Here is a 21,978-nt window from a genome sequence, read left to right on the forward strand (position 1 = left end):
AGGTTTCCATGTCTTTATCACGCAGAGCTCAATAAACACACACACACACAGCTTGTGTAAATTATCTTTTTTTAATACAAATATCCTAAGAAACACGACTGCTCTTTCTCTCGTCTAACAGGTAAGAAAAACAAATCACTTCTGCACAAAGAGGGCCGTAACAAAACATATTCTCCGTTCAGTATAAAACAGCGTTGAGTGGACGAGACGTGGGAATGTGGCGCTCAGAAATGAGCCGTGACTCTGTCGATCTCCAGAAGGTCATCCAGGATCTGGTGATGAAAGGAGGACACAATGAGAGGGGGGAGTTAGAAAAAGAAAGCTGACTTGAGTGCATCCTCTCGTCTGTTAGTGCACTTACTATGTCCTGAGTGGTACCGATCTTCTTGGCGAGCTCGCTGCGCTCCATTGTGCTGAGGTACAAGTACTTGTTGAGGAGCTCTCCGTCCAGGATGTTTCGCACAGCGTTCTGCAGGCTGCGTCTGTTGGTGTGCAGCATTCTGGACGCAGGATACACATAAATGGTTTGATCAAACATCAACTGTTTCATTTGTATCTCTTGTGTGTGAATCAAAACACAAGTAAATATGATCTCAGGTAGCACTACAGGCAGCTGCAGACCTGAAGGCCTTTGGGTTCAGACCAGCGTGATGAGGCAGCATGGTGTTCAGAGCATTTTGCAACATGAGCAGACGACGGTAAGTCTTCTCCTGCATGGGGAGCAGCATGCCGACTCCTCCGTCGAGGGTTGCTGTGGGAACACAGATGTTAAAAAACAAGGTTTAGTCCACTGAATATTTGAAGCTCTGAAACAGTGACGGGCAATCCGATTCTTTTTACAGTTTTGGCGCCTGCCCCAAAAACCTCTTCAGTGCACTACCAGTCATGTATAAGTTTACATCAATGAAAGCAATATTCATTTTAACGCATTTCAGCATCCCACGAAGGCCACATAAGCATCTTTGAGGGCACTACAGACGACTCAGTGACCTCAGCAGACTTGTGCCGCATTCATGTGATGTCAGAAAAATCTGAAAAATGAGTCCCCCATCATACTTAATGGCGATAAAATACAACATATCTTTGTGTTATTGTTTCCACATTACAACTTAAACCTTATTAACACACTGAACTCGGAAGAATGACTCTGCGGTGCACTTGAATGCATCATTGACCTAGCTCGTTTACAAACACCCTCCTGTGCTGATTTTAGAAGAGAGAGAGAGAGAGAGAGAGAGAGAGAGAGAGAGAGGCCAACACTTCTGTCACCTCACAAACCAGCTTAACTCTGTCAAACATAAATGCAGCTCCTCAGGAACACGACCATCCTCTCCTCTACATCTGTGGCTTCTCGCTCCTCTACCTACAGCCAGGGATTATATCAGTGTCTGCAGTTTGTTTGTGTCTTCCTCTGACTCTAGTCGTTTATTTTCCTGAGACAATATAACATCTCGCAGGCTGTTTAAGTGCCAGGCTACCTGCTGTAATGCTTCTTATGGAATATAACTTTATTCAAGTCCACTAAACACAGACCACAGATAGATTATCTCAATCATCATTCCAGGAGTCACTTTCCATTTTCCCATCACCTGTAGACACGTCTCTACTCTTCTCGTAAAGGTGTTAGCTACAGCTACTCTGACAGCAGTCTTGGCCACTTACCAAACCACGTGATGTGCTTGTTGTCCCAGGTCAGAGCCTTTTTGCTGCCAGTGTCCAGCGCTCCTCTGCACGGCATCCGCCAGAACGTGTTAATGTTCGCTCCGGCGTTGAAGTCGGCTCGCCTCAGCAGCCGCATTCCTCCAAAGCTCTCTTTAGCTGCAAACACACACCACACATCACATGACCGGACGTGCACTGATGCTGAGACACTTTATATGTGCGTGTGTCTTTGATACATACCTTCAGGTAAATACATATATACATAGAGGTTCTTGTCTCGATCCGACACTGAAAGGAAAAAGAAAAGTCAATGAAGAAGAACAGACGGATATTTTTTATTAACTGAAGTGAATTAGCTCCCTAATGGCATTAAAACATTACCCAAGAATCCCAGCTGGTTGTTATCCACCATGAATTCGATGCTGTAAACCTCCAGGGGTTTTGCATCCTGTTGCCAACACAATAAGAGAAGTGTTAAATCCCGACAAAGACAGCTACACTCCCTCAATTATCTCCAGCTGCCAGAGCTGCTCTCCGCAAGATTAACTCAACCGAAGCCCCACAGAAGACACACCATCAATACTCACTCGTACATCTTAATCAATAAACACTCCACTGTGTGTGCTGCAGCCCACAGGTTCCACTTAATCTTCCTCTCCACTCAAATACAACACTTAGGCCTGATTGTCTGTAACCTCCTCTGGCCCTCACTCTGAGAGGGAACAGTTAAATGCATGCAATTATTGAACACTGCTTGCTACCTCGATTACTGACACTGGAAATATGTTCATCAACAAACCATCTTTTATAATTATGATACAGTAAACTAGAATTACTGCCTCTACTGCCACAGTTTATTCCACACTACTGAAGCTGCTCCTCTTTTTGGAACCACCGCGGAGTCGAAATATCGAGAGTATCGAGATATTCATTTTTCATATGATATTAAAAATCACACCGATATCATCGTGAACAAGTAACAAAACGTGTAGCTCAGCGTGTGACGTAAACAGTGACGTGGGAGGGAAGCCGCGGCTGGTCAGTCCTTCGGCGATTCTCTCGTAAGTCGGCCCATCCTTCACCGTCCCCGTCATCTGACGGTTAATGGCCTCTTTGTTTGCGAGGACAAGGAGTGGCTCGCACGTGCGGCGTCATCAACAGCCCCTCCCGTTGCGGAAGGCCGCCTTGGGTTAATATGTCTACTCTACGAGGCGGAAAATTGGGCACCTCGGATCAACTCGCCAATCCGGCTTTGTGTGTCTAAACGCTAGCAGCTTGCCGGCAAAACGGCCCAACATTCGTGGAAAATCTGGCAGTGTAAAAGGGGCTTGAAATGCCTCGGTGGTGTCACTTCCTCACCCTGCTGACGAGCGACAGCGTCTTGCTCTCCTCCTGGTAGCGCAGCAGTGAGATACTCTTCATCAGATCTGCAGCCAAGATGAAATTCTTGATGCTGAACATCTGGTGGATGTAGAGCTGAGTGTCGATGAAGGCCATGCCCGTCAGGTCGTTGTCCTTCAGGACCCACAGGAAGATCTGCGGGAACACGGAGGAACATGAAAACTCAATTTTAGCTTATTTACAAGCAATTCTAAGTTAGTCTGTCATTAGTTTTTTGGACAAGATAACCGTTTTTATGAGTGAAGGGCAGATCTAGCACGGCTCAGTAACTAGGTAACAGTAGTATCTTGAATCAGGGTTGTGATGTGAGACCTTCTGTCCGATGGCCGACACCAGGTACCCGTGGCAGTGACACAGAGCCGTCACCGGTCCCTTCTGCTCCTTCTCATACAGCACTTTGAACTTGTTCTTGGTGAGGGGCTGGCCCGGCTCTGGCACAACTTCAATCACATCCAGGATCAGAATCTGAACAAAGGAATCAAAACGAGAAGCCATCAGTCGCTTCCTTTCATCATCATGTGGGGAAGTGTGAAGGCCTCTCTGTGTCAGTGTGCTGGAACTGTGTGTGTGCTGCTCACCCGGCCCCTGCAGGTGACCTCCTCCCCCTGCATCAGGCAGGTCCCTGCTGCCACATAGCCCTTCAGTCCGGACACGGTCTCCTGACTCCTCAGAGCCACCGTCTTCATGCAGGTCACGTGTTCCCACTCCTCCAGGTCGATCCTTGTGGAGACAAATGGGTTGGAGTGACGTCAGTGCACATTCATGCACCTTTTCAACTTTTAGTACTTCAGTGTTCCTGCCTAATGATGACTGGCTGAGCTGCGTTGGAAACCATTGTAAAACACACTATATACACTAAGCTATGATCACATATCAACAGTGTTACTGTGCCATCTCACTAGTGTTTCAAAGTAGCTGATGGACAGGTGCTTAAGAGATGGAGAGAGGTTTTCGCTGGCACTAGATATCAAACAAAAGCCAGAGACTGTGTATAATTAAGTTGCTGTGAGCTGTAAATTCCCCACTCAACAGAAGGCAGAAGATAACGTTATCTGGGAGCCTGATGCTGTGTTCACACTACAAGCGACAGCCTCAGGCTACGAGTCATTTTCAGAGGAAGCCGGTGACATGAAGCTACAAACTGAGGCCCAACACTTGTCCTGCAGATGGGTGTGATGCGCCACAAATAAAGCTGAGCTGGCTTCTACTTTTTTCAGTGCTCCAATGATGCACCAATCATATGTGGCTGTTTGTAGCTTACTTAGCTGATGCTATGCTAGCTTTATGTGCATTGGGGTGCACACTGTGATGCAAAGGGGCGTCGAGATGTGATGTTAAAATGGGGCTCAGACATTGATCAAAAGCAGAGATAGTTTTTGGATCAAATACAAACTTTAGATGATGTTCATTCGAGGTGCTTTGTGCGAAGTAGCAGACACACACAAGTCCTGGATGACGCAACTATATTAACGAGCACTTGAGCAGCACTTCAACTGCGACTTAGTGAGAATGTAGCTGGTCACGCCATTGTGTTGTCGCTCATAGTGTGAACACAGCATTAAAGGGATAGTGCACCCAAAAATGAAAATTCAGCCATTATCTACTCACCCATATGCCGAGGGAGGCTCAGGTGAAGTTTTAGAGTCCTCACATCATTTGCGGAGATCCAAGGGGAGAGGGGTTAGTAACACAACTCCACCTAATGGAGGCTGACGGCGCCCCAGATTCAAACGTCCAAAAACACATAACTGAAACCACAAAATATCTCCATACTGCTCGTCCGTAGTGATCCAAGTGTCCTGAAGCCCCGACATAAAAAGTTGTTTGGAAAAACGTCATTTGAACTCATTGTAGCCTGTAGCTCTAACTGCCTCTCTGTGGACTGAGCTCACGTGTGTGTCCTGTGCACGATATTAGCGAAAGCACGTGAACACACATGAAGGCAGTGCCCATGTCTCACGGTCTCGCACAAGCGCGCACACATCAGCACAGTGTACACAGAGAGGCAGTCAGAGCTACAGGCTACAATGAGGCTAAAAACAGAGTTCATATGACGTTTTTCCAAACAGCTTTTTATGTCGGGGCTTCAGGACACTTGGATCACTACGGACGAGCAGTATGGAGATATTTTGTGGATTCAATTATGTGTTTTTGGACGTTTGAATCTGGGTCGCCATCAGTCATTAGGTGTGCAGTTGTGTTGCTACCTCCTCTCCCCTTGGATCTCTGCAAGTGATGTGAGGACTCTAAAACTTCACCTGAGCCTCCCTCGGCATATGGGTGAGTAGATAATGGCTGAATTTTCATTTGTGGGTGCACTATCCCTTTAAGGGGTGAAGTCTCTTCCCTCCAGGCAGCTGCCTCCATCTCACCCGGCCTCACCCTGGGTCTATCCAATGTTAGGTGAACTAGAGCCTGTGGGGTAGTGATGAACAGACCAATTATTTTCACAGTATTGGTTCCTTTGAGTTGATACATATAAATGTCTCGCACCTTTTCAAACTTCTCTAGTTTTGATACATTTTGAAAAACATGGTGTCAGTTTCTCCGTGATGTTCCGTCACAGTAAATGCACTTTCGACAGCCAGTGCTGCCCGCTCCACAAAACCTCTCCTCAACGTGTTTGAGACAAATCTCTGATTTTACTTTAATCGGACCACTTGTGCATGTAGAACTGAGAATTACGCACACAGCGCAAACTCTACACACACAACTGTGCATATGCACGTGACATTACAAGCCCTGGTAACAAGGATGCAGAGCAGCTAAAAGGCCAGGGACTTGGATAAATGACCCGACATTTCCAACTGACCCTCAGTAAAAAGCGAAAGCACCCATGTGAGACTAAATTAATTGTCTACGGCGCAGATAAATGACCCCAGACTTTCAATTAAACCCCTAACAGCAACACAAAGCCTCCGCTGAGACGACCTGGTGGAGAATAAAAGAGAAAACAAAACTGCCCCAAGCTTGTGTGGACCTCTTCATTCATAGGTGCCCTGTGTCTATTAAAACAAGGCTTCCTTATTGATTCTGCAAACTGCTCTCTTGTTTCTTAAAGTGGTGTATAAAGAGAAGAGCTTTTACCGTGTGTTGGGAATGGCCTCCCAGCTGACTGGAGAGATGAGCTGGATGGAGAACTTCTCTTGCTGAGGATTAATGTAACGCTCATCTGTAATGAATCCACAGATTTGTGTTAAGGAGGAAAATAAACAGTCAGTCAGGATTACTAAGTGGTGTGATGATCTTTAGTAAATGACACAACATTAGTAAACTACAAGCTCAGAGAGGCTGACTGCACTCTGAGTGTGTGTGAGAAGAAGTTAATGAGCGATCACAGAAGTCTAAACCAGTGGCTCTCAAACGGTGTGCCATGATACCAATCCAGGTGTGCTGTGGGATTTTGTGACACATTATTACTGCAATATTAAACTGGGCCTATACAAAAAATTCTGAATAAAATTTTAATCAACTGTATCAGTTTGTTGTGTGCACACATTTCCTCATAAAGGGGCAAACTCTAGCTAAAACATATAGTGTAGGAAAGCCCTTAGCGCGCTCTCGGCTAAGGACGCGCTCGCCAATCAGCACACTGACATGCGCTTCGCCAGCTCGAGCTTCAAGCGGCAGCAGTTCAGCAGTGAAAGCACCACAATTAAGTTTAGCATGGACAATTAGCGCCTTTTTCTTTGTCCCTTCAAGATGTGTGTGTGCTTGAGTCACGACCTGTGCTAACTTAGATGATCCTCGTTTAGGTTATGTTAATTAGCTCTCTTAATAACGTCTACCACGTGTAATCTCATCATGAATGGAGAGGTGTTTTTTAGACTTGTTTAAGGGAGTAAGTGTGGATGTAATGATTTAAAAACTGTGAATGTATATTTTGTAAGAATTGAGTTGAAAGATATTTTTCCTTTATGAATTTTCAGGACCACACTTTAAACTTTCTACATTTGGAGATTAAAGTATCCTCTCAAACCCGATTCTCTGTCTGGAATCATTCGCTCCATAGCTGTCCAACCCAAACCAGTGTATCCCTAAGGTCCCCATCCTCACATGTAGTTTAATCTAATTTAAAAAATCTTCAAGGGGAACCTATTGTCGACGTTCTCGTGTGGGAATTATAAGTGTGTGACACATCAACAGCCCTGATTGGCAGCCAGTGTGAGGGATGACGACATTTAAAAGAAGAAAGCCGAGAGTGGGACAATGGATCGTTTTATTGTACAGAGCAAATTACAACAAAGCACCTGTGAAGACGACCTACCACTGAAAGAAAAGAGAAATATCACGAAAGCTGCTGGTCTTATTTTATTCTTCTTATTTTTATTGTCTTATGTCGTAATAAGAGAGATCACATACGTTATAGAAGCTATTGTGCACAGATATAAATACAGGTGTGCCTTGAGATTTTAGCTTGCCCTTCGGTGTGTCTTGGGCACAAAAAGTTTGAAAACCACTGGTCTCAACAGTGGTTGAATTCAAAGTTTAAAGACTCAGCTAAACGAAATGAAAACTGGTTCAAATAGAAGCTAAAAACATTTATTAAGAGTTGAACGAGAGGCGCGTGTGTGTGTGTGTGTTCATGTCTGACCTCGATCTATGATTTCGTACTCTTTCTCCTCTCCAGTCATCCTGGGGATGCGTGTGCAGGGCTCTTTCACACTGGTGCACACAGCGTACACCTAAGAGGGGGAAAAAAAGACCAAAATCACAGAGAAAGTTCACATCAAAGACTAATCCCTTCAAAGTCACCCTCATTGATTTTTTTCTCTCTCTCGCAGTAAGAAAACTTTAAGGCCAGAGGGCTTTCATCTCAAACTTTTCAAAGCGGCTCGATCGATACGCTTTTATTTTACATGGCGTTATGCAAGTGGAGGTGAGGTGTTTGAGTCTGGGGGAATGTGTTTCAGCATGGATTTGTCTCACGTCGCCGCCCCGGTGCCTCTGGTGATGTGTGGGCTGAGTGTGAGGAGCCTTGCCTTGGATTCGACATGGTAGGAGACGTAGTGGACGGTGCACCGCAGTGGGATTTTTCTGACTGGCCAAGGGGCATCGTAGGACAGATAGGTGGGCAGGACGCTAATCCTCAGCTCGCCCTGTGGGGAAACACATAGAGACACACACACTGAAAACTGTTCAAGGGACTTGAAACTACAGATAAAAGAAAGAGTGAAAAAACACAGACTTTGGTATTTGAGGAACATTGAGGTTATCATTAAAAGACCATTTTGAATATTGTGCTTTGAGCCACCAGGAGTTCGGTTTACTAGCCTTCATCTTGGGCGTTCCTCAACCTCAGTTGGTCATGGTGGCATGGACTCTGTTTCTCTCCCAGTTGTGGACATTTCAGTCATCGAACAGATTAACATGCATATCATATGTGCACCTTTTCTGTGAGCTGGCTTTGTTTTGCTCTACTCTATCATGTCTCTTTGTTCATTTTTGTCTTGGATTTTTTTTGTGTTGGAAGGAAAGGGAAAAACAAATATTTCCTCCTACTTTGCAGCTCTATTTTATCTCACCTTACCAGTTGGATTTTAATTTTGTCAGTAATTAGTATCATTCGTACTTGTGTGGAATCTCATCCAAATTCTTAGCATTTAATATAAGTAGTGTTTCTGTAGGTGGAGTTGATGGAGAAGAGGACAAATACCTCCACTATCACTACCAAAGTGTGAGTGTGTCCTGTGCGTACCTGTTTGTTGAAGTAGAGGAAACCTTTGGGGCAGTTGATGTTGTGGAAGGGTGAGAAAGACTCGATGGAGCCGTCGATGGTCATGGGGTGAAGCCTCATGGCTCCACGAGAGGTGACCAGCATCCAGTGAGGAGACGGACCACAGATAAACACCTGTGACGACGAGGAAATGCGGGGAGTCGTTTGGTTAATCAAAACAATGCTGGTGCTGCGAGATAAAGTTTCTCCAGTTCTCCAGACACATTTTAAAGTATGAAAAATACTCCGCTATGATTATTATTTTGTTTGAGCTCTAATAGGTGGAAGCACATCCATCTTTTCTCCCTGATTTTGAGAAATTTTGGATCTGGCGTTGCGCCCTGCCTGCCTCCACTGGAGTTAGGTCTGGCTACTAGCGCTAAGTTCACTAGTCAAAGAGCAGTGCACATCAAGATGGCTAACATTAGAGTGAACATCAAAGAGATTCAGCCATACATTTGAGCATCAGTCTGACCAAGACTCAGATAAGGAGTCTGCTGATTGCAGCTGCAGCGGGACATTCCTGCCCACATAGATCACTGGCTCATGTAGGACAGAAACGCCCACTGTGTACGAGTATGACTGGCTTATGTGGCACAAGAATGGTTTTTAGAGGCGTCCATTCCTTATTATCAATGCACAGCTGGTTCTGGTTCATTATTGTTAGTTATTACTTCATTGTAAAGACACACAAAAAATGACAACAGACAGCAGTAATGAAATTAATCACCATTTTCGGGGATACAGCCTGCAAGCTAGCTAGCAAGCTAGCACTTCTTATTTTGCTACCAGCATTACAATATTAGCATCAATGGATGTTGAACTGCTAGCTGGGAGCTTGCTAGCAACCAATATCATGGTGATTCAATTTACTGATGTTAATGGAACACTAAGCCCATGTTAGCTTGCTCCACTTGTTTCATTTACGTCACAAATGATGGTAAAATAATTGAAGAATCTGACATAAAGTGAGATAAATAAAAATGCCACTGATTTCACAAACAGAGCAATATGACTGTCAGTAAATTAGACAAAAAAACAGGGGTTGGGTGGTTCCTGTTCCACGTAAAACAATGATTTGCGTGGGCGTTTTTGCCGTCGCCGCAATCAGACTCTTCTGTCAAAATCAGCGACTAGCAGATGATATTGTTTGCTAGCTTGTTAGCTTATAACTGGCATGTTGACATTGTTATTATGAATTTATATACCAGAGGTCTAATCAAGGTTTGCAGAAAGATACATTCCACCTGGCTGAGATTTTTCTATTTCATGTAATAAGTTGAAGTCGAAGTTTGTTCCCCTGTCCACATGTTTCCGTATTAGACAGTGATTCGCTTTCGTATTAGTGACGAACCCAACCTTTCTTGACTGATGTACAATTGAAGTGCGCAGACATCACCTCCCTTCAGCAGGAGAATGTGACAACACCGCTCTAGTGACTAACTTTGTACCGATACAAGTCAGTATAGTCAAGGTCAGACATTTTAGGGGACAAAAACAGAACAAAACATCTTTAAAAATGTCTTCCTCACCCCTGAGTATCCAGAGATGTCCTCAAAGTATCTGAATCTGGCAATCCGACTTTTCACAGCTAAACTCTCCTCGGCGGCGCCGCTCTCTGCCTTCTTATCTTTCTTAAGCTTTGACTTCTTCTCTCTGAAGTTAATGTTGTGGGGCACCTGTGCAGAGTTAAGCAGCACATTAGAGATTCACTCAGTTCACATCTGACTTGATGTAGTCCATCGTTATCGGGCAGAGCTCTTACTTTTTTGAAGCGCACTTTCAGGTTGTTCTGTGGCTGCTGTTGATCATAAGGGAACGCTTCGTAGATCAGAAGCTCCTGTTCCACGTGGACCTAGAAAACAACACTTTTTCATTAAATTGAGTTCTGATTTTATTTTCATGAAGCACTTTAATCAAGAGGAACTCTCACCAGTAAATATGGCCTGCTGTGATTGTAGCCGAGTGGAACCAATGCCACCTCTTTGACGAGTGGGATGTCTCCTTGACGTGTCACTTCTTCTTTTTTACCATCCCCTTGTGTTGCTGACTGGCCAGACGAACTGTCCACCAGCACTCTCTGACCGACTGGGAAGTTCTTCACCAGGAACACCAATCGCCAGTCTGGGAGCTGGTAAATCTGTTCAAATAAAAATGAAGGTGTGGCAAAAAGGAAGTAAAGAAACAGCATTAACTGATTAATAAATACAGTGTATATGTGACTTGTTTTATCACTTTTATTTGGAGTTTTAGGGTGCTTTCACACCTGCCCTGTTTGAGCTTCAAATATGTTTGTGTTGTTTAAGTTTGGCGAAGAGTTTCATACTCTGAAAGCTGAGACTTTGTTGATTTTAAATCAAACAAAACCCCAAATTAACCAAAAACCAAGACGTTGACATGAACCCACGTTTATCTAAAAATTAACAGTTGCGACATCTGACTGATTTTGATGGAGCATGACACATATATTCTTATGATGAAACATACGACCCATACCTCCATTACACCATTCTCCCTGATGATGATGCACCAGTGACTGGGCTCTGCTTTGCTCGAGCTCCCCTCCCCAGAAAGCCCCTGTGCCCCAGAGCTGCGGCTCATTTCCTCCTTTCCGTGCGATGTGCTGGCGTTTGAGTCTCCGTACAGCATTTCCTCCTCATCGTCCACTGTGTTACTGCACACACATTTAACATCAATCAATCAATTTGTAATAAATAGGCAACGTAGCGACGATGGAGGTGATGCTCTTACCTGAGGTCCATGATGGTGGTCTCTGTTTCAGACTGACTCCTGACGATTCCTGCGTCCTCTTTGACGGAGCAGCTCACCTTGTTTTCCGTGGTGAACATTCCACTTACGTCTCGGTACGCACACAGTGTGATCACACGTGATTGCTGTTGAGTGAGAGGCAACAATTAACAATTACTCTTGCAAGCTATTTAAGTAGAGAATTAAGCAGGGTCACACTGCTGAAACTGCAGCACTAGATAGTCCAAGAGCTTCATTATGGCCAGCAGGGGGCGTATGTGTCAAATAAAACTCTAAAAGACTGTCGAGGATGATACACTCACAGTGGGGATCTGTGGCTTCTGCAGAGCCAGCCGGTGTGTCTTCCCCATGTATGTGTCGGTCTTCAGTGCAAACATGGTGACCACTCCCTCTGCAGTCATGATGACCACGTAAGGGTCCGCCACAGAGCAATGCACTATGGGAGAGCCCAGGTCCACAGGAATGAAGTGGAGCTGAGTCACTGGAAGCAGAATTAGAAGAGAACATGTGAGTAAAACAACTTGGCATTTTGTTTAATCCCTTCAATTAGCTTTATTATCAAACTCGAATTTACCTCCTTCCAGCAGACGAATGCCCATGGGGGAGACCTGGATGATGTACTTATTGTCGCCGATGTTTCCAGCGAACACAGTGGGTCCCTGTGTCGCAAAACCACTGGTGTCCAGCTCCATGATCTCCTGACCTGTCTGAAGGATCTGCACAAAAACACACGTTTTTTAATACAAAAACACAACGAAGTTACATTAATAACACCCAAACAGCTAGTTTTTCCTTCCTGTATTAAAGTGTGTCTTTACCATGGTTGAATCTTCTCTGCTCAGAATAAGAAAGCCGTGCTTCTTCGTATCATCCTCCAGGGGAGTCTCCGTCTTCTCTTCCTCTTCTTTCTCCTTGTCGTCCTTGTCTTGGTCTCCCTCTTCACCATCCTCAGCGGTCTCCGTCTCGGCCCCGTCCTCTGAATCATCGCTTTTAGCAGCCTGCAAAAAAAAACAGAGCGAGAAAATCTTACTGTAAAAACAAACATGATGCCACCACAAAGGAGTGAACATTCATTAGAGTGAGGACCTGAAGGTGTTAAGCAGAACAACACACAGTACTTTTTTGTCTTCCTTGACTTCACTTGAGATGACTGTCCACATGTCGTGGCAACCTGGCAGCTCAAACGTAGTGACTACCTGGGGTCGGATGCTTCTCTGGAGAACAGAAAGGAAACAAATTAAAACAAACGTGTGAAAGTCAAAGGCAGACTTTTGTCCGTCCAATCTGGTGCACGAGCTTAAACCGTTTTGATTTTATGCAAACTGGCTGAACTGGCATTTATCATTATGACACGCTCAGGCAAATTAAAAAGTAGCCTACATCAGCAACCTGTGCCGACGGCGCCCTGGCACTAAATCCGTGTATTGCATTAGTAATAAGCAACACGACAACGTGATTAACATGTTTGTTTATAAATGGACTAACAGAGTGTCTGACAGGCCGTGTGCAATTTACTGCTGAGCTGAGCACCAGCAACATGAAGTACGTCAAATTTCAGTAGAGGTGGGAGGAGGTAGAGCGGTGTTTGTTATGTTGGTTTATTAGAAGGGTCATGCTTTTTTTGGGGTGACAAGATGAGACATGAGAGTAAAACTACACCCGTAGAGCAACGTTTTAGATTTGAAGCTGATGAAAGAAGTGTCCTAACTGGCAGCGAGCGACACGATGTGCCGTTTAGAGCTGAACTTTTTTCAGCTTTATGTTTCTTTTTATTCCTGTTGCTTGCTTTAAAACTCCTCAGTAGACGGGGAAAGGCTGACTGATGAAGTTAAGATTAGGGATGTGCGCGATTAGCTGACTAGTCGATTAAACATTGCTACCCTTGTCTGTCAGCACCAGAATTACTATTCATCTACCCTAAGGCACATTTCCTTAAGATTTCTTTGAATGTTGCTTTCAGTAAATTTGATTGAACTTTAACTGAGTGAGTTGTTGTCATTATTTGTAGGATAATGTGCAATGCTCATAATGCACGGTGCAAAGTGTCACTCATTTCAGCAGCATTTTACATGCGTTTTGCTTACTGAAAAATGTTTCAAATGGCTCTTATAATATAGGCAATAGTTTCTGGACAATGTTTAACTTTGTAGATTAAATGTTTTCTGACTATTTTCTTACTTTCAGACTCGTCTACTTCCCTTTAAACGTTAGGGAGATTCTGCAGGAACTTCACTAGTTGAAATAAGGAATCTTTTTAATGATACCTCCTCATTTTTACTACAAAAATAAAAAATGAGGAAGCAGCTGGCTGGAGGGAGATCACCAATTAGCTGAAACTTTCTGTTAAATGACCGTCCCTAATAACAAGCTTGGCTACTTGCTGTTGGCTATACTGTGTGTCATACTCAGTGAATATCATAATATAAAACATGTTTTCTATCCTAAAAAGTAATATTACAAACGTAGGAAGATGGAAAGTAAGCTATCACCCACCCTTTAAGTGGTTATGTCTACAGTCTAATCTTGAGCGCGTAGCTGATTGGTACATGACGTAACAGATGTGCGTATTTAATGGATTCAGTGTCGACAGAGAGCCCTGATGTGACGCACTGCGACAAGACAGACAGATGCTTACTTGCTGTTAGGACATGTTGTCATTATGTACCACTGGAGAGCAGCTGCTGAGTCAAGAGTAACTTTTAGTGGTAAAATCTAACATACTGGTCCTGTGTCCAGTATCAAACCGGTTTAAAACTTTTTACAGTGGGCCACAAATCAGAGGCAGTACACTGCACATTCCCAGGCTTTCCAGACTTGTATATAAGTGCCACAATGTGCTGTGTTACAAATCACAAAAGCATACAAAGAACTATGAGCTTGTTTCTGGGGTGTTTACAGGCTACTCCGCCGTTCTCTGAGGCAGCCCTGGTAGACCCAGACTTCACTGTAGCACCATCACTGGACCTGTGGCAGACGGCCCTCGCGACCACAGGTTTTAGGATGGTGCAGTAACATTTATCATGCATATAGGTAACCAAGAACACATGCATTAAAATAGCACATCACATCTGTGGGAGGGTTTACCTGAAGCACAGACAGTGCACCATTCTTGCCGTAGCCAGAGCACACCACAACCTCCAGGTCAGGCTCAGGGTTGCTCTGGAACTGTGGGTAAAATGAACAAGTCAGAAACTTTAAAATACAATTCTTGTGAAAGAAAGTGAGATAACACCTACAACAACGTACAGAGACACAAGGAAGTGTTTTAATGTGTGTACCTCTTCAGATAAGAAGGCAGGTTCACCCATAGAGGCATTAGCACATGGTCCAATGTTGAGTATGCTATCACACACCTGTATGAAAACACAGATCATCAGTCACCTTCCATAAACATCTGCATTTACATAACAAGCAATTCAGCTTTTTTGTTTACCTCAAAGGAGTATGTGGCCAGCTGAGTGCCTGACTGGGCTTCACTTCCATACACCTCTATCTCATCCACCTCATCTGACAAAACAAAGACGGTGAGTGAAACACAGATAGGCAGATCACACACACACACACTTCTGTCACATACCAGAAATGATTTTGGACATACCCGTCCAGTTGGTGGAAGATTCTACTCGCTTCTTTTTGCCTGGTGGTTCCTCCTGGAATTCATAAGCAGTGTTTTAGTTTACAGGCTACTTTGAAGGCAGAGAGTGTTGTACACGTTTACTTTGAAAAACTGACCTTATCTAAAGAAATCACTGCAACTACACGATCATGAATCAAGTGAAAATAAAGATGGCATTTCGATGGTGCTTCACAACAAAAGGCTGTATTAAAAAGTGCATTTTACACGATCACAAACACACCTGTTTATCTTTCTCTTTTTCTTTGTCCTGCTTTTCTTTGCCCTCCTCTGGTGGCGTGTCCTGAAGTTTCTCTGTGTACTTCAGGAGCAGAGAGTTTCCAAGGCGGGAACCCAGGAAAAGGTAGCCAGGCTCCATGGTCACCATCTGGAGGAGGAGAGCAAGGAGAGTGTGAGGCTTCAGTCTGTCAGCTTTTAGAGGATTTAGGATAGACAGTGTGCCAAACTGAGTATATATTCAGTATTACTTTACACCCTAAAAGGTCGACCAGATATATGAAAAACTATTTGTAGGTTTTGGGTAAAGTCTGAAGATATTTTCCAGAGGTTTTATCTCCCTGCTTATATATATTTGGTGTAAAAATGGTAATTTCTGTAGCATCCAGTAGATTTAATCTGCAAGTACTGGTATTAGTTTCAAAACCTTGTCAATCAAACCCTGATTCCTCCAGCATTTTCCTGTCCTTCAGAGACTGTAGCAGGCAGAGTTTTAAAGCTAGAGTGAGATACTGGTATCATACTAAACTAGAAGGAAACTAAGGAATCCACTGGTACCAATCATGCCATGCTAGCTTGTCGGGATGGGGGCTAAATAACGCTCCAAATTTAGGCTAAACTTTGGCGAGGGAAAAACTGGCATAGCTATTTTCACAGGGGTCCTTTGAACTCCCACCTTAAGACATCTGAATAAAAATTGGTTCTGTGGGTACCAACAAGTCTCCCCTTTACAGACACGCCCACTTTATGCTTCTCCCATGCAGTTTGGGGCAAAAAACCTGCAGTTTTTTGCATGTAGTACAAATGTGTATTTGAGTATTTCTGCATATCCCTAAACAGTTTTGGAATTACATATATTGGGTCTGATTGGAAAGCTGAGACTCTTGTGGATTAAAAGAGCCTAATTTTGTTCATGTGTGATGACATAAACCCCCATAGTAGCCATTTAATTGTAGTGAGGTATTTTTTAAAAACAGACATTACTGTATAAAATGACCTATAGTGAACTCTAGAATAATCACAGCCTCATGAAACTTTACAACCAACAAAAACTTGACACAGTGCTGAGCTGAATCTCAAATTAATCTTCAGGTTCCCAGCTGTTAGATGAGGTATACCATTTTTATGTGGCATACACAGTTTATCTATCTAACCTTAAAACCTGTCTCATCAGACCGCTGCTGCTCACAGTTACAAGCAGAACTTACACAGGTTGTCAGGACGCTGGCAGCAGCTTTGTCAAAGTGGAACGCTCGGACGCTCCTCATGCCGTCAGTTATGAGGGTCAACACGTAACTGCAAAAACCAAAACAGTCAGTGAAAAATCATAAACTGCCATTGTTCTTTATGTGCAGTTTGGTGGTGATAATCACAATGACTCACATTTCTCCTCCTTTCAAAGAGATGACCATCTTGTCATAGGCAATGAAATCAGACTGGGAACAGTCTAATGTGATCCTCACTTCCTCCTGTACACCTGGGGAACCAAAACAAGTTATCCAGAGATGAGCGTCGCAAAATATCAAATGATATGTGAAGTAATAAAGCCAGATTTTACAGATACAGTTACATGTGTGTGTGTTTTTAGTGGTAACGCTTACGCAGAGGGAACGCTGTGGTCCCATTGGTCTGGGAATTGAGAGAAACTCCATATGGTGGAACACTCTGGTTCAGATACAACAATGAATTCACAGCAAACACCACCACGCCACCTAAAAAGATTTGACATGTGAGCAAGAAGCTACAACCACAAACACTTTAACAACACATCACACCTCACACAGTGTAAAACCATATCTCACACTCCATCAGAAATAATCTATGGTGAAATGGGAACTTAGCGACCACACTGTTCACATGCAGTGACGAAAGAGGGAGCTCACCAATTGGCTTGGGTACAGGCATGACCTGCGTACAGTCGAAAGGCAGATTACTGAGAGACCAGATGACAGGATGAACCTTCTGCATTATGTTGAGGGAGATAGCAACGATGCTGCAAGTGTCCTGACGCACAGCCACACGCCTGGAAGAATGATAAGAAAACAGACATTAAGCATTTAATCAAATCTGGCACGCTTAGAAACCAGACGTAAAAAAGTCATGGCCATACTCTGTGCATATATAGCAAACAAGGACCAGAGTTTCCCACACATTCAGTTATTTGTGGCTATAGACTGATCAATTATCAACCCCTCAACCCCTGCTGATAATGTGGTGGACTCACCCGGGCCATGTCTGGTTGGGCTCGAACAGGATGAGCAGCGTGGGCTCATAGTAGCCGTGAAGGAACTTCATGTCGATGATGTTTAGCAGCTTCTCGTCCAGCTCGCGGACATCTATGATGTAGCTGGGCAGGAAGCTGGACTTAGGTCTGTAGATGAGATATAGTGATAGTATTGCTCAGACAATTACATGTAAATATGTGTCAGTGTATATTCTAACAGCAGCAGGATATAAGAGGGCGCTTTTTATCAAATGGCAGTTTCCTATCCTTTGTCTTTGTTTTTCTAACCATGGATATAAATGTATGGCAACTACAGTATAAACAGTTAGAGTTAACATGTAACAACAAAACCAAGATTAGATCCCACCAGGGAATCAACATATAATCAATCTTATGGTGCTCTGAGTGTTTTTGGATACGAGCCAACCAGACTCTATAAGACTTTAATCAACAGAATGTATAGTGGACTGCAGGCGTACCCTTCTCCAACGCCACCCTCCTGTTCATCAGTTAGAGTGTCCTTCCTGAATGGCAACACCACGAGCTGGGTGCCGTAAACGAGCATCACAGCACAGCGATTCTCTGGATCCACACGGACGATGGGAATGTGCACATTCTGTACAAAACCATCCTGAAAGTGTTTAAGGAGTACAAATTAGTTCAACTAATCCTTCACTTGTGAATGTCAACATTAATTATAATTTAGACAAGTAATGCTTCTGAACACTGAGCTCTTGTTTCTACATACTCTGAGCTCGGGCTCCTCAAAGTAATGAAGAGACAGGGTCTTGAGGTCGTGAGTCCCGGGGTCATACTCCACCACAGACAACTGGTGAGACAACCAACACACAATGGTAGGTTAGAAACAATTTTAGGCAATCTAAAATTTGGCATTGCATAGTTTAGATGATGAGACCTTGGCATCTTTGAAACTGAGGAGCAGTGCATCTCTGTTGGCTCCCACAAGCTGCACACTAGCCATGGACATCACATTGCCAAAGAGAGAAAAGGATGCCACCTGCTCCAGCTTGTCCTTACGAGATTTGGAATCTGTGGGAGGAAAGAGTGAAGTTGGACCACAAATGCATTCATTTAGGTTTGTATCATTCATTTATGGTAAAAAATGTACTTTGAATATGATGTCTAGACGTACCTGAGGACTTTTCAGCCTTTGACGTATTCTGAAATAACAACATCACACAATATATCACAAAAACCATTTATGCTTGTATTTCAAAGCTTGACAATGACACAAGCCAAATGGAAACATAGTTACCTCCACATCGTGGATAATCCTGTAGACAAACAGTTGAGATGTTCCAGCAATGACTAGATTCTTCTCCTTACTGGATATGAAATTGCAGTACACAGAAAACTCCACCGCCGTGGGGGTGTGTGCTTGTCTGTACACAGCATACATCGTGGAAGAGTGCCCTCAGCATCTGACAGGGGAGAACATTCATGTCAGGATCCTCTAACATCACTTTGAGAGCACTGTCCAATTAAGATACAATAAACTAAACCTGTACTCTCCAAACATTCTCCCTAAGAGATCTGGAGAGGCTAGTGGTAAGTGGCTAGCAGTAGGGCTGCAACTAACGATTATTTTCATTGTCGACTAATCTGGTGATTATTTCTTCGATTAGTCGACTAATCGTTTTATCGAAATATGTGTTAAAATGTTGACAAATGTCGGTCTGTCTCTCCCAAACCCCAAAATGATGTCATTTAATGTCTTGTTTCGTACTCACGGCAAAGGGTTTTAGTTCTCCGTCATGGGAGAGTGTGTAAAGCTGCCAATATCTGAACGTAAGAAGCTGCAATAAGAGTATTTTGGGGTACTTTTATTGTACTTTTCTATGAAAAATGACTCAAACTGATTAGTCGACTACGAAAATAGTCACTGATTATTTTAATAGTCGAATAGTCATCGATTAGTTGACTAATCGCTGCAGCCCTACTGCCCTCATAAACTGCATATATACAGTCGGGTCCAAAAGTCTGAGATACTACTTTGCATTTGTTTTGAGTGTTGTATTTTTTTCACTAGCTGAAAAGTTGAATCTTTGAAAAAAGTACATGAATTTTCAGAATATTTCAGTATTTGTTATGTCCCCCTTTTTGCTTTAATAACAACATGCACTCGAACTGGCATGGACCTCACAAGTTTGTGTAAAACCTCATGTCCCATTTTATCCCAGCGGGATTTGACAATGTTTCAAAGAGCTTCCTGTGATGTCACAGAGTGCTTGGCTTTCTCAGTTTTCAAGTGCCCCAATAAATGTTCAGTTGAGGTCAACGGAGAAAAGTCCATGACAGTCAGGACTCCTTGATCTTCATTAGGGATGCACGATATTGGATTTTTTTTGCTGATATCTGCTATGCCGATATGTAACAACTCATTTGACCGATAACAAATACAGATATCGATATATCCACTTTGTTCCCACCTAATTTTAGTGATCACCAAGTCTCTTCTGTAGTGGAATTAACATCATACTCTTATTGTGATGGCCCAAAAGCAGATGGAGACTTGAAATACAATACTTTTTAATGTGTTGTAATATTAACTCATTGTGCAAATTAAGAAAAAGCATGTTGGCTGATTCTGATAGTTCATTTTAAAGCCATTATCAGCCGATACCGATGACATGCCGATGCAATGGACTTGCACATATGCACCTCTCTAATCTTCTGACCTCTCAAAGTGCTTTAAAACTCTATGCCACATTCACCTATTCACACACTGGTGGCCGAGGCACAGCCACATTTATAACAGGTGAGTGACCTGCTGCAGGTGGAGTTACTTGAATGAGACTCAGATGAGAAGATCAAACCTGAGTGTCATCTGAACACAATGGAAAGGACACTTCTTAAGGAACTTAAGGAAATCTGACCTTCTGTACAAATGATTTAAGTTGGTCAATGCTACAACTTTGCTTAAGTGTGATTACTGACCTGGAAATTGTGCACAATCTTTAATATTTCTTCTTCATTTTACATGTCATAATTTCCTGTGTTTCTGAGTCCTCTACATTTCTGATTATTTCGTGGTTGACATCAAAATATTGCAGATTTTCAGTGTGGTCTCAGCCTTTTGGATCCCACTGTACATACACAACTACATTATACTACCTTTACCTGTGACTATTTAATACAGGCAGTTAAAACACTGCTTTGTGATGCAAAGAGATGCCTCCATAATAAGAAAACGCTAGCTAGCTTCTAATTCACCAAACGTCCCGCTAAGTATTAGCCATAAGGTTAGCTACATAATTTCCTTCTTCCATGAAAGCTAGCGCTAATTTAGTGTTACATTCACGTAACCATTCAGTCATGTTGTTATGACCGGTGTGAGTCTCCGCTAACAGTAACCTCCACATAACAAATGTATGGAACCGCTAACGTTAGCTATGTTAGCAGCGCGCTAATGCTCCCATTTGTAGCTAGCGTATTAGCTAGCATGGCATAGCGTGAGCACCTGGCTAACAGTTCTCTGGCATGTTTTCGCAAATATTGAATTAAACTTGTAAACGTACCTATCATGAAACCTGTTATCGCAGTCTGCAGCTTTATTGTTTCTTCTTCTCTTTACATTTAGGGTGACATTATTGTGTGGGTTACCAACTGAGGCTAGCTATGCGTTAGGCAGGTAAGCTAGCTAGCTGTGTTGTCGCTTCTTCATTTGCGGCAGAGTAGCTGCTCGGATGTGCGCTGCTGCCCCCCACAGGTCAAAGCTGAACAGACGCTGAATACTGCAAGTTGATGATTTTGAAGAAAGGGAGAAAATACTCAGCTCCTCAATATATTTTTTAAACTTAAAGGCTACATGACATGGAGACAGTGCTGGGAATGCTATAGTCACATAAATTACTGGCATGTTTCAGTATGTCAAGTTTATTTAGGGTGCAGATTAACCAGGGTCATTGTGTCTTTATTATTAGGGTCCGGGCAGCTAAGCTGCCAGGACACTATTGTAATCCTAAGTATTCTTCTTCTTTCTTCTTCCGAGGAAATCATACTTCCCATGGGTGAAAACTCACCAAACTTTGCACAAAGGTCCAGTCTCATGCCAGATATCCTCAGCTGTAAACTCAAGCCAATAGTCCTGATGGTGGCGCTACAGCAAGTGTCTAAATTTCAAAATTTTGAAAATTCATAACAAATCAACCATACGTGCTACAACTTCACAACTTTCATCAAACTGTAGCCCCAATACTGAAGAAACTTTTGTACATTTAAACCTATTAAAAATGATTAAGTTCATCACTGTTTTTTTTCAAAAACTGTAAAACTTCTTAAACCTATCTTCTCCCACAATTTTTGCTCAATTGACACCAAACTTGCTACAGAGCA

At 43.1% G+C, this 21,978-nt stretch overlaps 1 protein-coding gene across 1 annotated transcript; it reads right to left on the bottom strand.

Annotated features, from left to right (window-relative positions):
• Positions 1-52: 52 nt before the first annotated feature.
• cpsf1 (cleavage and polyadenylation specific factor 1) lies at positions 53-21,298 on the bottom strand. Its single transcript, XM_050034800.1, has 38 exons — positions 21,162-21,298; positions 18,899-19,064; positions 18,776-18,803; positions 18,539-18,672; positions 18,371-18,451; positions 18,102-18,253; positions 17,623-17,769; positions 17,282-17,421; positions 17,000-17,110; positions 16,782-16,875; positions 16,607-16,694; positions 15,406-15,549; positions 15,147-15,198; positions 14,982-15,055; positions 14,827-14,901; positions 14,633-14,713; positions 12,667-12,762; positions 12,367-12,546; positions 12,123-12,264; positions 11,851-12,029; positions 11,531-11,673; positions 11,276-11,453; positions 10,713-10,919; positions 10,545-10,634; positions 10,312-10,458; positions 8,762-8,914; positions 8,046-8,162; positions 7,658-7,748; positions 6,151-6,235; positions 3,642-3,783; positions 3,376-3,528; positions 3,022-3,198; positions 2,044-2,110; positions 1,903-1,950; positions 1,663-1,818; positions 622-751; positions 362-500; positions 53-272 (listed from the first exon to the last, which is right to left on the bottom strand). Exons 2-38 carry the CDS (start codon positions 19,040-19,042, stop codon positions 225-227), a joined length of 4,413 nt encoding a protein of 1,470 aa, XP_049890757.1. The 5' UTR covers positions 19,043-19,064; positions 21,162-21,298; the 3' UTR covers positions 53-224.
• Positions 21,299-21,978: the final 680 nt, after the last annotated feature.

The sequence above is a fragment of the Epinephelus moara genome, chromosome 22 (genome assembly GCF_006386435.1).
Source record: "Epinephelus moara isolate mb chromosome 22, YSFRI_EMoa_1.0, whole genome shotgun sequence".
Taxonomy (NCBI): Eukaryota; Metazoa; Chordata; class Actinopteri; order Perciformes; family Serranidae; genus Epinephelus; species Epinephelus moara.

Excerpts from the sequence above, each read along its gene's own strand:
- cpsf1 (XM_050034800.1), bottom strand. The coding sequence starts at position 19,042 with ATGTATGCTGTGTACAGACAAGCACACACCCCCACGGCGGTGGAGTTT. Across the intron at positions 18,452-18,538 it reads TCAGTTTCAAAGATGCCAAG|TTGTCTGTGGTGGAGTATGA; the intron begins GTCTCATCATCT and ends TTGTCTCACCAG. Across the intron at positions 11,454-11,530 it reads ACCACCATCATGGACCTCAG|TAACACAGTGGACGATGAGG; the intron begins GTAAGAGCATCA and ends ATGTGTGTGCAG.